At 39.2% G+C, this 16,420-nt stretch overlaps 1 protein-coding gene across 4 annotated transcripts in view; it reads right to left on the bottom strand.

The window, feature by feature from the left end:
- Window positions 1-16,420, bottom strand: part of DCLK1 (doublecortin like kinase 1) — a 238,109-nt gene that overhangs the window by 75,668 nt on the left and 146,021 nt on the right. For all 4 annotated transcript variants that reach the window (XM_042014366.1, XM_042014363.1, XM_042014368.1 and 1 more), the window contains exon 5: window positions 2,620-2,736. In XM_042014366.1, the coding sequence (XP_041870300.1) occupies window positions 2,620-2,736 (117 nt within the window). The remainder of the gene's footprint in view (window positions 1-2,619; window positions 2,737-16,420) is intronic.

The raw sequence follows: 16,420 nt of genomic DNA, 5'->3' as shown, positions 1-16,420 counted from the left end.
TCTAAACCTTCCCTGGTGCAGCTTTGAACCATTCCAACATGCCTTGTCACTGGATACCAGAGAGAAGAGCTCAGCACCTTCATCTCCACACCCCCTCCTCAGGAAGCCACAGAGAGCGATCAGGTTATTCCTCAGCCCCTCCTTTTCTCACAACAAGGCAAGCCCAAAGTCCTTAGCTTCTCCCTACAGGACATACCTTCCAGCCCTTTCACCAGTTTTGTTGTCCACCTCTGGGCACATTTGAGTACCTTCGCATCCTTCCCGAACTGTGGTGCCCAGAATTGCACACAGTCCTCAAGGTGAGGCCACACCAACACTGAATACATTGTGACAATCACCTCTGTTGTCTGGCTGGTGATGCTGTGTTTGACACACCCCAGGATGCAATTTGCCCTCCTGGATGCCAGGGCACACAGCTCACTCGTAATGAACCTGCTGCCAACCAGCACCCTCAGATTCCTGTCTGCAGGGCTGCTCTCCAGCTACTTCTCTCCCACTTTATACTTGTGCCTGGCGTTACTCCATCCCAGGTGCAGAATCCGGCATTTGTTCTTTTTAAACTCCATCCCATTAATCATTGCCCAACACTCCAATCTACCTAGATCCCTTTGCAAAGCATCTTGTTCCGTCAGAGAGTCAACAGCACCTCCCAGTTTGTTATCATCATCAAAATTGTTAATGGCGCATTCACCTCCTCTATCCAGATCATCAATAAAAATATTGAACAAAACTGTCCCTAGACCTGAACCCTGAAGAAATGCCGCTGGTGACAAACTAATGTGCCTATTCCTATAAATGTATTGGTTTCAGATAAGAAAGGTTTAGTTTGGTTACATCTGTCATCAGCATCCAAAATAGCTTGCATTTTTAATATTTTCACTACACTGTTTCATTTCTTGCTATAAATTTAATATTACATTAATTATTATTGTGGTATAGTAAAAACATTCCCTTTTTTCCATAGGCCGTAAAATAATCTCCTGATCTTTTGAAGTATGTAATATATTCTGCTCAGACCTTTACAGAAGTGAACTGCAAGAAGCTAAGATTTATTCACCTATACTTCCCCAGCATCTTTAAGTAATAACAGTACTATTTTCTCTCAGGACCAAAATTAACATGGTATCACACAGTCAACACAGAAAAAACATTGCTAGTCCCATAGAAATCCCATAGATTTGTTATGCATGGCAGGACAGTTATTTCACATAGAAATGAGCACACACAGTTCAGTGTTCACTACCTGTACTCACAAACGAACATCCATTACAAAAAAATCCCAGAGTCTAACATTCACACACTAAACAGGGCCAAAGTTTAATTTAACTCTATTCCACCTAGCTACAAAGAAAGTAACTTAACATGTTTATGGAAGAGCTACTCTGAGCTTGTCCCTCACAATTGATACTTCATCCCATTACCTCTTCTCAGGTTTCTGTATCTCAGCTCTTCTCTAGGATGTGTAGGAGGCAAGTTGCCTCCCAGCCCTGCTACCCACATCTATGCCTCCATCTCTCATCGTGTCTCTCCCACTTTACTCCTTCCCAGAGCAAGATGTTTTTTTCTCACCTTTGTTCTCACCTTTGTCTGTTTGTTAAAAAAAAAATAATAAAAAAAAGGTTCCAGTTGGTCTATCCCTACCCTCTTTGAAGCCAGCACTGGGCCTTTCTGATCACCACCTCCCCACAAAGACCTTATGGTGCTGCATGCAGGTTTCAGTATGCCATTTGCTTTCCTGGTGGGAGAAGACTAGGGCAGAAAGAGGGAGGTGGATTTCAGACAGCTCTAATGTTCGCCTCTTCCAAAATCCGTGTTCACAAGCAATGGTGCAAATGCTTGAATGGGTCTACTCAACTGGCTCACACTGAGGATTATTTGTACCTTCCGGCATCAATAATGGCAAATCATCTAATGTACTTTTTTGTTTATTTATTTGTTCTGCCTGGGAAAAAGCTGCAGGGGTGAATTAGTCGTTGGCTACCTAGTGGGAGCTACTGCAAAGGCAGCCAAGGCAAGGCCCTTCAGACAGAATTTCCTAAAGCTTTTTGCTATGTCTTCTCCAGCCTGTATCACTGGCTTGTTAGGTCAATTCTGACATTTCTTCCTCAGCTATCTTTGCACCCCACATTCACATCTGTAATTGCATTCTTTCTCTGCCCTGCTCTCCTTTTCTCAATACCCTCATGATCTTTAGTCAATCCTTTCCTCACTACTGCCTCCTCACTCCCTTAGAAACAAAATTCAAAAAAGATTGTGAAATTAACCTTTTAGTAACACAGATCTTATGCTGCATAACTTGGGCTACTTTCTGTATTGTTCTCATTCTGTTCCTAGTACAAAGACTACAATTTTTTCCTCAGTCTTTAGGTATTGGAAGCAAAAATATGCACAAAAAATAAAGTTAATCGAACCACTGTAATGCCAGAGTATGATTTATAGGATGCTGAAGCTTTATTTTGTATTGGGAAGACACTTGATCTCAGATGCAGTGAATTTTTACTGTCAACTGTTTTATACGTACAACGTTTTTCCACAGAAATGTGTCATTTTAAATGCATTGCCCACTCTATTGAAACAGAACAGTTGCTATTGTTAAGAAAGATTGCTTGCTTGCTTTACCTGAGCTAGTAGAAGCAGGAGACTTGCTGCGTCGGGATGGGCCTGGGCTCTTGGTGGTGCTCCTACGTGAACTCGAGGCTATTTTGGTATAGGAAGTAGATTTCACCACCCGACATTCTAGAAGACAAAGAAACTGCCTAAGTTAGCAATTAAGAAAGCCAGCAAGATTCTGTAACAGAAAGAACACTGAGAAGTGAAAACATTTAGCCCACGCTTATTTTCATTCACCTTGAGGAGTTTTATGAGAAAATATAAAACCTGTATAAATGGCTCCATTAAAATCCAAGTACAGTATGTGCCATATCCCAGACAAAGAACTGCTGCAGTTATCCAGACTTTTAAATACCATGGTTACTGCAGGTACTTAGGACAGCTTAATTTAACAGTGCTGAGACTACTCATAAAACCTCTTTGCTTTTGAAGATTTCAGTACAAGTAATGTAGCAATTTTTTGTAAACAATCCAGATGCAATGTAAGCATTTTTGTCAGCCTAAGCATCCTCCTCTAGAAAAATCTGAAGTCTTCTTTTCTGTATCAAAATGTTACAATTGTACGAGATGACACAAGTGTCTTCCACTCATGAAAGGTTTGAAGAAAATAAAGCAGGTTTGTTGCTCCTGCTTAATCCTCTGGTGAGCAATAGCCCACATTGTATAGCACACACAAGTCATCATAGGTTGAGGGAAATGGCACTACTTGCTCATAAGAGACATCAGTAAAATCAATGAAGAGGCGAAATTACCCTCCCACTCGAGAACACTTCAAGATGTTCAGGTTAGAGTTTATGTACACCCACACAGATCTGTAGGCATCCTTGCATTACGCCTGCAAAATGGTTCTTGGCCTGAGGATGAAAGAACTTATTGTGCATAGCACTGATGTCTTGCACTCCAAATGGATACTAGATTAATCACCAGACATATTACACAGTTGGGAAAAAAGAAAAAAACACTTCTTAGTCAATATACAATTAAAAGTCTGCAGCAATGTTTATATTGCCCTCACCTGACAATGTCAGTACACTTTACTTGTTTAAAAATATATCAGTAAACATTTAGTTCTGTATCAGACCTGTTTCCTATTTTCTTCTCATGGTTAAGGTTCCTCAACAGAGGTTAAGAGAAATAAACAAGAGCTTTTTCTTCCTAGTCAGAAAATACCGTGTATAAGCCTGCACATTATTTAGTCTTCACAGATCAGTGGAGCCTGTAACATAGTTTAGACAGATTAGAGAACAAAGAAATAAAATTGAGCATAACTAATTAACTTAAACATATACACCAGAGAATGATGTCATGAAATTTATTTCTCTTGGCTGCCCTAACTGTTCATCTTTCATCAAGCTATTCAAGGAAATAGAAGCAAGAACTGATGCATTACCGAGCGAACCATCCGGCTCAGCTGAGAGCTGAGAGGACCAGAGAAATGCCTTGGTCTTCCCAAAGACACTTTTCTTCCCAAACTCTCCACATTGCTAATGCCCAATAGTAGCTAATTTCTTTCTGTTGACATTTTTTGTGATTCATTGATGACTACTCTTGTTTAATACTGAACCATCAGGGGAAACGGAGGAAACATTTACTCTGTGAGGAAAAATCTACTGAAAACAGGAGGAATCATATGAAAGCTTTCAGTCAGGTGCCATTGGGTAACTACATCTTACACTGATTTATTGGCATAAACAGCTGCTCCAGAAACCATATACAATGCAAATGTAAACAGGTTTACAGGTATCTTCCTGTAAACAAATATGTAAAATTTTCAAACACCTAACAGCCTGTTAAAACTGTGACATAATCCCAGTGTGGGCTTGTGTGGGAAACAGCCAGGAAGGGGAACTGTCTATTCTAATGGTCAACAAACAACAAAACTAAAGCAGAACGATCCAATCAAGCCAAACCCATTAGAATTTATCATCTGCTTAGTCAAAAAACTCAAGAGTCCATGAAGAAAACAGCTACTTTATGCAATATGTAAAAAGCTTTGCTGTTTCCAGCATGTAAAGAAAATGATTATCTACATCCCTCTCTTGCATTTCATGCTATGTACTAAAGCTTAACTCTTATTTTATTACATGTATTAATACTTATTCAGGTTCTCTCAATACCTTAAAAACACCCAGATTCTTAAATATGTTATCACCATATATATACCACCTATGGAGGCATTACTGCCATTTTTAATTGGGTCAGCCTTGGCCAGAGATGGGTCTGTCCTGGAGCCGGTTGGCATTGGCTCTGCCAGACACGGGGGAAGCTGCTGGCAGCTTCTCACAGAAGCCACCCCTGTAGCCCCTCCAACTATCAAAACTTGGCCATGCAAACCCAGTTCATCTGCAAATCATTCTGAAGGGCTATATACTGACCCTGACCTGCGAGTAACCCCACACTAATGGCATATTGCCCTGAGAGGAATTCAGCTCTTGCAGCTGATCTCTCCACACAGGAGAGAATCACAAATGATCGTACAATAATCCAAGAAATGTACAAGCATCACAGGATCATAAGATAATCCAGTTTGGACATAAGAAATTCCTAGTCCAGTTTCTTGCTCAAAGTTTGAAGCAGCTTCACATTCATAGTCCTGCATGACTTGGGGAATGACACTTCAACCTATTTGGGGAATGCAGCAGGGCATACACAGTGCAGGAGGATCTTGGAGAGCATCAGTGACAACTTCCTGTTCCAAGAGAGAGAAAAAACAGTAAGAAGAGATGCTCTGCTCACACTCACAAAAAAAGGAAGACTCTGGGACTACGAAGGCAAAAGGTGGCCTTGGCTGTAGTGACAATGATAGGAGTGTTCAGTATTGTGAAGGGATTGAAGGTGGGCAAGAAGCAAGATCACAGTTCTGGACTACAGATAAGCAGACTTTCTCTTCATGTATCTGCTTGGAAGTGTCCCATTGGATAAAGCCCTACAGAGAAGAAGGACCCAAGAAAGCTCATGAATATTAAAAGAGCATCTCCAAGTTTCACAACAGTCCATCTCAACAAGCAGGAAGATGTGCAAAAATGCCAGGAGGTCTGCATGGATGAACACGTTGCTGCTGACCAAATTAAAACATAAAAAGGAAGCATAAAGAAGGTGGAAGCAGGGACAGGTAACCTTGGAGGTATATAGACTAAGTCCAAGCATGCAGACACAGTCAGGAAAGCCAGAGCCCAATTAGAATTGAATCTGATGAGAGATGTCAAGGGCAATAAGAAGTGCTCTGTTACACACAGAGGGATCAAAAGCAAGGCTGTGGAAAATGTGCACCCACTGCTGCATGAGATAGGGCCCCAATGACATAGAACGTGGAAAAGCCTAAAGTATTGAATGGCTTCTTTGCCTTGGTCTTCACTAGCAAGCCCAAGCTTCAGGCCCCAGAAGCTGAGTGAAAGACTGGAGAAAGGAAAACCTATCCTGGGTGGAAGAGGATCAGATTAGAGAATAAGCAAAACAGACATATGTAGGTCCATGGGACCTGACAGGATGCACCCTGCAGGTGCCGATGGCTGATGTCATTGTGAAGTCACTCAACAGTCTTTGAATGATAGTGATGATTTGGATAGCCATTTGAAGACCCAGAAAATCTCACTCCTATATTCAAAAAGGACATAAAGGAGTACCCAGGGAACTATAGACAAGTCAGCCTCGCAATCAGTCCCTGGGAAAGCAATAGATCAATGAATCATGAAAATAATTTCAAGGCACATTAAGGACAAGAAAATCATCAGAAGTAATCATCATGGATTCACCAACAGGAAGTCATGCTTGACCAATCTGATAACTCTGCAAAGAAATGACCAGCTTGACAGATGCAGGGATAGCAGTGGATATTGTCTACCAGGACTTCAGTGAGGCTTTCAGTGCAACCTCCCATAAAATCCTTACAGGCACACCGCTGATGTGTAGGCTTGATGAGCAGACTGCAAGGACTGCTGAGTCCAAAGAGTGGTGATCAGAGGCAAGAAGTTCAGCTGGAGGCCAGTAACTAGTGGTGCACCCCAGGGGTCAGCACTGGGTTCAGTTCGTTTCAACATGCGCTAATGATCTGGATGATGAGGCAGAGTGCTGCCTCAGCAAGTTTGCTGATGACATAAAACTGGGAGGAGTGGCTGATACTCCAGAGGGTCATGCTGTCATCCAGAGGTACGTTGACATACTACAGAAATGGGTGGACAGGAAGCTCAGGAAGTTCAAAAATGAGAACACGGAAGTCCTGCTACTGAGGAGGAACAACCCTGGTAACAATACAGGCTGAGGGTTCCTCAGCTGGAAAGCAACTTGGCAGAAAAAGACCAGGGTGTCCTGGTGGACACAAGAGGACCATGTGCCAGCAATGCAGTGTTGCTGCAAATAAAGCAAATAGTATCCTGGTCTAGGAGGAGTGTTGTCAGCAGGTGATCCTGACCCTCTACTCAGCACTGGTGAGACCACACCTGGAGTACTGTGTCCAGTTCTGGGCTTCCCAGTACAAGAGAAATACAGAAGTACTGCAAAGAGCCCAGCAACAGACCATTAAGATAATTAACTGACTCTCATATGAGGAGAAAAGATAAGGGAGCAGGGACTGTTAAGCCTATAGAAGAGAAAACTCAGGGAGAATCTTACCAATGTATACAAGCAATGCAGCATGCAAAGAAGATAGAGTCGGGCTCTTTTCAGCAATGTCCAGTGACAGGACAAGAGGAAATGGGCATAAACTGAAATGCAGGAGATTTTGTCTCAGCCTTTTACTGGAAGGGTGACAGAGCACTAAAACTGATTGCCTAGAGAGGTTGTGAAATCAACATCCTTGGAGACATGGTCCTGGGCAACCAGCTCTAAGTGATCCTGCTTGGGCAGAGGAATTAGACCAAACAACATCCAAAGGTCCCTTACAACCTCTACCACTCCATTCAGGGATTCTGTGATTCTGATCTTATTCAAGCCAGAAAATCCCCAAGGCTGGACACTATCTGGGCCTCCCAGGAAAAGGTTTTCCTCCCTGGGCAAACCTACTCCAGTGCCTCACTGCCATCTCAGACTCTTTTTTTGTATCTAGTCTAAAACTTTTGTTTCAATTTATATCTATCACCACTCATCCTTTTACCAAGCATCACCAGGAGGAGCCTGACTCTACCACCTTGATGGAGAAGAGATGTTGCCCCATGGACCTTGGAGGCTTCTGGCAGGTACCCCTGAAACAATCTCCTTTCTCAGGCTAAACAAGCCCAGCTCCCTCAGCCTGTCCTCACACAACAAGTGCTCCAGCTACCACCCATCATGATGGTCCTCCTCTAATTGCCTCCAATTTAATGATACCTTCCTGGAACTGGGAGGCTTTAAACTAGACATAGTATTCCAGATGTGGCCTCACATGTGCTAAGCAGAGTTGGTTCACTGTCTCTACTGAGTCCTTTTTAGTCCATGACACAGAAATATTCTCATTTTCCCTATTTGTCTATTTGTATAAACACTTCTGAACTCAATTATCAACTTCTTTGGCACAATTTTCTTGTTCCTCTCAAAAATAATTCACAGGATGTGAAATTTTAAGAGGTCACAATTCAGATGAGCATATACTCTCTTTACGGTAAACTTGTCAAGTGCCACATTTCCTGTGGGTTTACAAGTTTATTCATAAAGGACATGGGCTATAGTAAGGCCTGTGGAGAGCCATGTAGGAAAGCTTTCAGTGCTGCATGCACCAGGCTCGAGCAACTCATACTTTCAAAGACTAGGGCAAGACTAGTTCCAGAATCTACAAGGATTTCCAGTCATGGGCAGAATGTAACCAGGCTGCTTGTTGTAAATAGGTCTCAGCTCCCAGGAACAGTTTACGCATGCAATTCTGTTGTCACATTTAGTTTGTAAAGTAAAATTTTACTGTAGGCAAAGATCCCACTCAGCAACCACACAACCACTGCTTGTTCCTCTAAGAAATTACCATAATCTGCCTGTTGCTGTAGGAGAGCTCTGTGTGTATGGACAAAACAAAACAAAAATGCATGTTTTATTGAAACCGTCTTTTCTACACAGAATGCAAACTGATGACCAAATAAATACATACCTTCTCCTCATCAACAGTATTTGGATTACTACAGAATGGGTCCTTTGCAAGCCATGAAACAGAATAGCATTTTTTCCCCAATTTTCTTTTGAGGCCAAAACTGTATCACAAATAGATCTGAACTCCTGACAGAAGAGAGCTATACTGCCTTTCTCACTCATGTGGGCATGGCATGCCCAGCCAAGAAGAAACACCAAGTGTTTCTATATTATGTTCAGTAAGGAAAGAAATGGTTCATGAATCCCCATTCCTTCCTCTCACCACTGACTGACTGAGAGTAAAGGAACAAAATGATGACACCCATGGTAATGCAAGACAAAAGGTCAGCTTTACAGTTTGAACTTTACAGGCTTTATTGTTTTCCAACTCAGAATATGATATAAATAAGAATGCTTTTCCAGTGAACAACATCTTGCACTAAGATGTTCTATTGTATAACTGCATACAGAGCTATAAAGTAGGAGAGAGAAGTACAGACTAACAGCAGCAAGGCTAACAATGTAACACTGCAGTCTCTTTATAGTATAGAATATTTACCACAGAGTTCTGAGGCCTTTATTGGACACTAACAATAGGGCTGAGGAAAAAAAAAGAGAAAATACCCCAAGGCTACAATCTGACATGACTGAGACTGCAGGGACAAGATAAGGAAAACAGAGTTACTGAGATTGTATAGTGGAGTCAATGAGCAGTAGGAACTGTCAGAACCAGGAGGGACCCCAACATACGTACTTGTGAGCTCTTGATTCTTCCTGTTGCCAAATTGATAAAATGTAAGCATGAGGTAAATAAAGGATGCTAACACGCAGAATCACAACGCCTGCAGTCTCCAGCCCCATGATGGTTCATTTCCAAAATGTTACATTAGCTTCTATGCTCATTCGATTTTACAATGGCAAAAAAAGCAGCAGAGAGTAACTAATCTGCAATAAATGTGTCATAAAATGAAAAAGTTTAATGTGCTTCTAGAGAAGACTGTGAAAAGTTATTTAAATTACCAGGAGATCAAAAAGGCTTACTTGTCAGCAACTCAGAAGTTGATTGTATGGCCTTCATAAGTTCTTTCTGGGCAAAAATATCACTCTCTGCTGTGTTTTGCTTTTCTTTGAGGTCTGTGTGTAGGGAATAGATTTTATATTTTCAGTATTCCTGCCAATCTGTTTCTCTAAGACGAGAACATTTAACTTGGTTTCAGCAACAGCTGTATCCTGCAGATAAGCAAGGGGGGAAGATCAAGGATGTCTGTGGTTGTTGGTAAGCCACTTTACTGTAAGCCTCAGGCTGGTGCCTTTTACCACTGCTTAAAGACATTAGTGTCACTAGCAATGTCCTCAGGCCAATCAGTAGATCATTACCCCAAAAGCAGTACCAATTTTAGTTTTTAATGTTAAGGGTAATTTGTTTCATGTTGCTAATTCTTCATGCAGCTAATAAGATTTTACTTTTCAGCTGTATTCATGCCTTCAATTAATACCAGTAATCTTCTGTTTGCAGAACTAAGTTTTGTTCTCTTCAGCAAGAGAAATGGTAGCCTCCTGTCTAGCGGCATTGATACACACTGCAATTCACCCTACCCAGCTGATCAATCACTGGCAGCTGTGACTTGCAATTACAACATGTTCAAAAGGTTAACTATCTTGCAGTTTCCAAAAATGAAAGGGATATAGAATGTTTCACAGAGGTTTAAGTAATTTCAAAGCTTCTATCGTCATGGTTGTGCCTACTACAATTTTTTCCTGCATGTCTTCCTGCTCAATGTGTTCCTGAACACATTGCAGATGCAGATGGACAGTGATGTATGCGTAGAATGCAAAATCCCAAAGTTTTATCCCATGCACTAAGCTCTATGTCACTGTAAATGCATAGGGTTTTGTGACATCCTATCTTCTGATTTGATTTCTTACCAGTAATTGGTCTTCCACACATGATAAAGATTAGGAATTCTATTTCCACTGTGTGCCAAATACTTGTGGAAGCAATTACCTAAATCTCCATTTTTTTTTTCTGCAAAGAAATATACTTTGATTGGAGTTCAAACTACAGAAACAGTTAGATTTTCTTTCATGTGAAAAATCATTCTCCAATTCTGAAACTGAGGTAAGTATATACAATAAAATACAAACCATTAAAGTCATCTATGCCTTATTACACATCAGTAAAATAGAGAATCTTGAAAGGTATTAGAAACACAAATCACTTCACCCAAGCTAAGAATGCTTTCAGATGTATGTATTACTCAAAAAATACCTTGTTTAGGTAGAAATAAGGAATGTATTTGCAAATTCACATATTATCACTAATATCTCAATCTGCTCTAATCTTCAAATTCTGAATTCAAATGTTTCTAAATTCACCAAAGAGGTAAACAGATTCTATGTATAAATCAAAATGTTGCTTCAAGTATTTACTACTTTTTCTTCAAACATGTTCCTGTTTTAAGGACACTCTTGGGAGGATAGAACTCATCTAGTGCTAGATAGCTAAAAATATGATGAACTATGAACTATTCACCCCACAGTCCTTCTACAGTCAATGGAACATGTTCATTTATGTGACCTATCTTAGGAACCCGTACATTAGAAAAAATGAATCTTACTCATGAATTATCAGATACAAATGAGAGGTTTTGAGTTTTGGTGAAAATACCCCAATTAGAAACAGTATCTTAGTTCCTTTTGCTTAATACAAATACCAACACAAGATTTTGCTGTATTTTGTAACTTCACTGTGTATGAGTAGATTTTATCTCCCCAGCTTCTCCAAGTGCTAACCTTTTTGTCAGATTCATCTTACACAAACCTCCACATTAATATTTTGTCTACAAAAAACAACTTTATGTTAAATCTTGCTTTACATGAGAAAAAAAAAATCTGCTATCATGAAAAATTCCACCCCACAGCAGTGGAAAAAAGGATTGAAAAACCATTTTTCATCACTGCAACAGCTTCTCTGACAAGGCACAATAACTATTTTCCAGCTCTGCATTTGTAGGCACACAAAACTAGAAGACTTCTTCAAAACCTGCTTGTATAAGTGAATCTGAAATATTTCTGACTGAATTAATGTGAATAAACTTGCATGGGTAAAATATTCATTTCTGAAATTAAAACTGGACTATCAGAAACTATTGTTAAGTTACCTGAAGACTGAGTTGAAATAAGAATTTTGTCATTAGCTAAAACATATCTCTAGCAAACATTCTCTTTGACATGTATGTTTTGCGTATTTTGCCACATACTCTGTTCCGCTCCCAGAGATTTTAATTATCACCGTTTGCTCAATATACTTCAGCCAAGATATTCCAATGCTGACATAAATGTTCATTAGTTTGCCCTTATATTCAGCACCCTTTCCCTATACCTCTGCAGATTTACCACACTAGCTGCAGTGACCAAAATATCACAAAGCTACTTTTAACTGGAAATATTTATGATGGCACAAGTGATTACAACTGCAACCATCTGTACTATTTTTATCTATGGCCTCAGCATTATTCTTCACAAAACAAAGAAATGTGACATGCCTTTGCTTACGGCTTTCCTTTTCTTTCTGTGACAAAAGCTTGTTTACGGGGCATATAGTCTAACAACAGATATCTCTCAACAAACACTGGTGAAGCCACAGGAAAAATTCAACACTGCCTTTCTTTATCTGCACAGTTCGGATGGTATTTTTCTTGGTATTGTTTTATTCATGCAATTGGAGATGAAAAGTTGCAATGAGACAATGGTACAAATTAATTAGCTCTTAACTATTCTGTTCATCAAGATCAAGGCTTGCTTTCCTGTTCAGGGCAAAGAGGTAATGTTTGTCCTATTACCCATTAAAAATAATTTTTTTCTTTACTTTGAGAATAAGCAGACCTCCTATCCAATCCATATGGTAACTATTAACATCATCCTATGCACCAAGTACACAGGCATTCCATCAAATATTTTTTCAATTACGGTCTAAGAAAAGTGTCAGTGTTGCAGTCCAACAAATTCTGGGGTTTTGGTATTACTACTTGCTGTCTGAATAGTATAACTTGTTCCCAATTGTTTACTATTTCAAATTACCCTTTTGGAAGTTTACAAGCTCAAGCTCTTTCCACAGTTACAAATATAAATCCTCATTTGCAGAACATCATCTTCACATGGAAAGTATCAGCTAAAGGTATTACTGAGAAACATCTACTCAAAACAGTTAACTTTTAATAGATTTTAGCAAGGTCTCCTGAAGTTACAGATTTTTCTGTATAACTGATTTGTGGTGAGCAAGAAAATATGTATTTAAACTGCCCTACTTTTTTCTGCTTCAATTTTTTTCAGTTAAATCTGCCTACTTATAATGCACTTGTTAGTCTAACAACTTTATTGGGCAGTATTAAGTTTTAAAAGCCTTTTTTTTTTCTTCAAAGAAATGAATTACACTATAGTGGGATAAAGATTATAGTTGTAACAGTTAAACACAAATCAAATTCCCATGGCTTACACAGCTAAATAGTTAGATTAGCAAGGAGTTTTGCACAAAACAAGGAATATACAAATTCAGAATATCTGTTAAAAGACAGATGAATATGAAAAGCCAATTGTTGTGGGGAGTTTTTCTACTTAAATGATCATTAAAATTACTAACTTCAATCCGGCAAACAATGTAACTTCAGCAACAGTGAAACTAGAAGACAAGACACACAAAGAAGAGAACAAGTTAGAGAGAGTTTTTAGACAACATTTTCAAATTGCAAGATGTGAAGAATAAATATTTAGAGACACATCTAAGATGAACTCTGAGCTACCAGACATTGTTTTATGAGAATTGTGAGGAACAAGCACAGGTCAAAGAGAAAAAGTCAAAGCAAATGCCTGTCTTTAAAACTGGGACACAACAGAAAACTAGGAGTTGCAGAAAAGACAGGCTTACTTGAGATTATTGACAAAAGTTATCCAAAGGGAGAGTCAAGATCCTCTCCTTTTGGTTGGAGCAAGAAAAGAAGCAATGGGCACAAACTGAAACACAGGAGGTTCCCTCTGAACACCAGAAAACTCCTTTTCACTCTGAAGGGACCAAGCACTGGCATAGGTTTCCCAGAGAGGTGGTGGAGTCTCCAGCCTTGGGGATATTCAAAAGCCATCTAGACATGATCCTGGGCACCCAGCGTCAGATGACCTCTAGAGGTCCCTTCCAAGCTCAACTTTTGTTTCCATGACAATACAAAGCAATAACGGAAACAAAACATTTGAAGCTTAAAAGATATTAAAATCATATAAAATAGTCAAAATTTTTATAAAATTTTTTGTCCTCTCTATAAAGGACAACAGGAGGGACAGTAGAGATTATAAGGCTTCTGCTCAGAACTTCGAATCCCTAGCTGCAATTTAAGAAAATACCATCTATAGAAATTGCTTTTAAGTTGGGCATTGGAAAAGCAAACCAGGGTAGTTACTAATGGGTTTACTGTTAAAACTAGGAGACAATGGACAGAGAAACTCACCAGAGTTTTGTTTCTGATCATGGTCTAGTCAATATTTATTTGAATTAATAAGCTGAATATGCATTTTAAATCTGGAGATGACACTACCACAGGTAATGCCGTAGGCATTGTGGAACAATATAAATCTGAAAATGGCAAAAGTCACCAGAAAAAACAGATAAAATTCAACAAGTCCAAGGTACTAGAACCAGGAAAGAGTAAGCAATAGAATAAAGCATGATGCCATCACTACAAGAGTCAGTTGCATAAATGCTAAACAGTAGTTCTGCAAAGTGGGACATAAGTCTTGCAGTGGGTCACATGCTGAATCTGAAGTAAACGACTGCAGCAAATGGAATTCTCACCCTGCTGAGGGTATCACCTCTGTGGAGGGCATCTGAATTACTCCCCAGGGCTACTGCAGTGTTAGCTAACACAACAAATCCACTTTTGTGTTTCCCATTTATAAACATGAGGATTTCACCTTCAGAGGATTAAGAGAATACTAAGGAATATTACTACATGGGGAAATATGACCAATGAAGGACAACTAATATAAATGGGATCTTTAGTTCAGAAAAGAAGTGATGAGACAAAACAGCAGCCTTCAATGCTTAGTAGACTGCCAAAATGAAGAAAAACTAACTTCCTACTATTGGTTTTATCACAAATATGACAAAGGGGAATGATCTTAAGCTTCCAAAAGGTAGATTAATTCAGACATGAGAAAACCTGGTTTTAACTGCAAGGATAAGGAAGTACTGGAACAGATCACATGGAAGACTTGTTGAATTTCCCTAACTACAACTGCACACACACAGGTTAGCCAGAAACCTATAAAGTCAATTTAGGTAGAGCAGGTCCTCTTGTGGGACCTCTCAGATTCCTTCTATGATTCTTTCGATTAAGTCTTCCTAGTATGACTCATAAAAGGTACTCTGAAGTTTTTTCATTATCAGAACTTCTGCTTGGATTTAGCTGAAAGATAACTAAAAGGACAAGATTCACTCTAATGTAAAACTGAGTGAAAGTCAAAGAACATTTTAGCGAAGGAAAAGTGATTGCTTAATGGGTGAATTAAAGTCATTATCATTTCCTGAGTGGGGAGACTATTGAGATATAAATCTTTTATTTGTCTTCAAAAACCAGACTGATTAACTTTTAGAATTTTTCTCAGTTAGACATTAGCAGAATGGATATCTCCAAAAAACAGACCTTCTCCTTCACAGACAATTCAGCCTGGCTGGCTAATATTGTCTCACACAATTAAGATATATGTACATTTCCTCCAAATCAACTATATGACAAAATTTCATACTTAGAGAAGACATTTCTTACTGGCTTCATGGATTAGATGCTTTTTTACCTTCATTGGACAGATCTAAACTGATTTTGTTAGGGTTGATGAAAAGGCATGGCTCTATCTACATCTTCAACAACTTAATCTGCTCTTGAAGTACATCTTTAATTCTTAAGCTCATACATAGGCATGTCTAGATGAAAAAACCTTAGATGAAAACAGAAAAGCTCACACATTCTATGTAGTTCAAGAAAAGCTGTCATAAAAAAACCCACAACCCAACAAACAGAGAAACCAACCAAACAAAACAAACAGACAAAAAGAAAACCCACCCCAAAACAAGCCCCAACCAATGAAAACAACATTAGCCTACATCATCTTCTGGAGCACTTGACTGTAAACAGTTTAAGCAAGGATCAGAGGTTAATATGCAGCTAGTGCCTAAATGATAATCAACAAGCAGTGGGTAGGCAGCGGGGACAGGAGGAGTGGTAACTATGGACTGAAAGACTATATTTATATACATTCCTTAGGTTATTGTTGAAAGCAATGCTTTACACTCTACCTGTAAATTTATAGGTGTCATTTATGATAGTGTCTAGCATTTCAGTGGATCATTGTTTCTAGAACTATTTTTTTGTAACTTCTTTTTACTACTGAGTTGCAAAAACTTAGCTGATATTAGACAAATCCAGTTGGAGTTGACCTTCTCCCGTTAAATGAAATCCATTATTATGATTGATAAAGTATGCTAACCCTAAAAATGCAGTCGACATTTTAGAGGGGTACTTCATTTTTTTAATTCTTTGACCCACATAATTTTTTTGCTCTGCAAGGTGGTGACCAAGAAATATTTCAATCTCCACCATTACTTTTAAAGAAATTCAAATTTGGAACCCTATCTATTTCCAAGTTTTTAAACAAAGTTGGTATCCTACTAAGTGTCTGAAGAGGGCTGTCATGTGAGTTGACAAAATATTGGGCTGCTTTTGAAGTTGCGTAGCTAGTA

The sequence above is a fragment of the Corvus kubaryi genome, unplaced genomic scaffold (assembly GCF_017639235.1).
Source record: "Corvus kubaryi isolate FWS band 111438036 unplaced genomic scaffold, C.kubaryi_AGA036_p1.0 split1-65, whole genome shotgun sequence".
In the NCBI taxonomy this organism is placed as follows: domain Eukaryota; kingdom Metazoa; phylum Chordata; class Aves; order Passeriformes; family Corvidae; genus Corvus; species Corvus kubaryi.
Note: the sequence above shows the minus strand (reverse complement) of the source record. Positions and strands in the feature narration are given on the sequence as shown.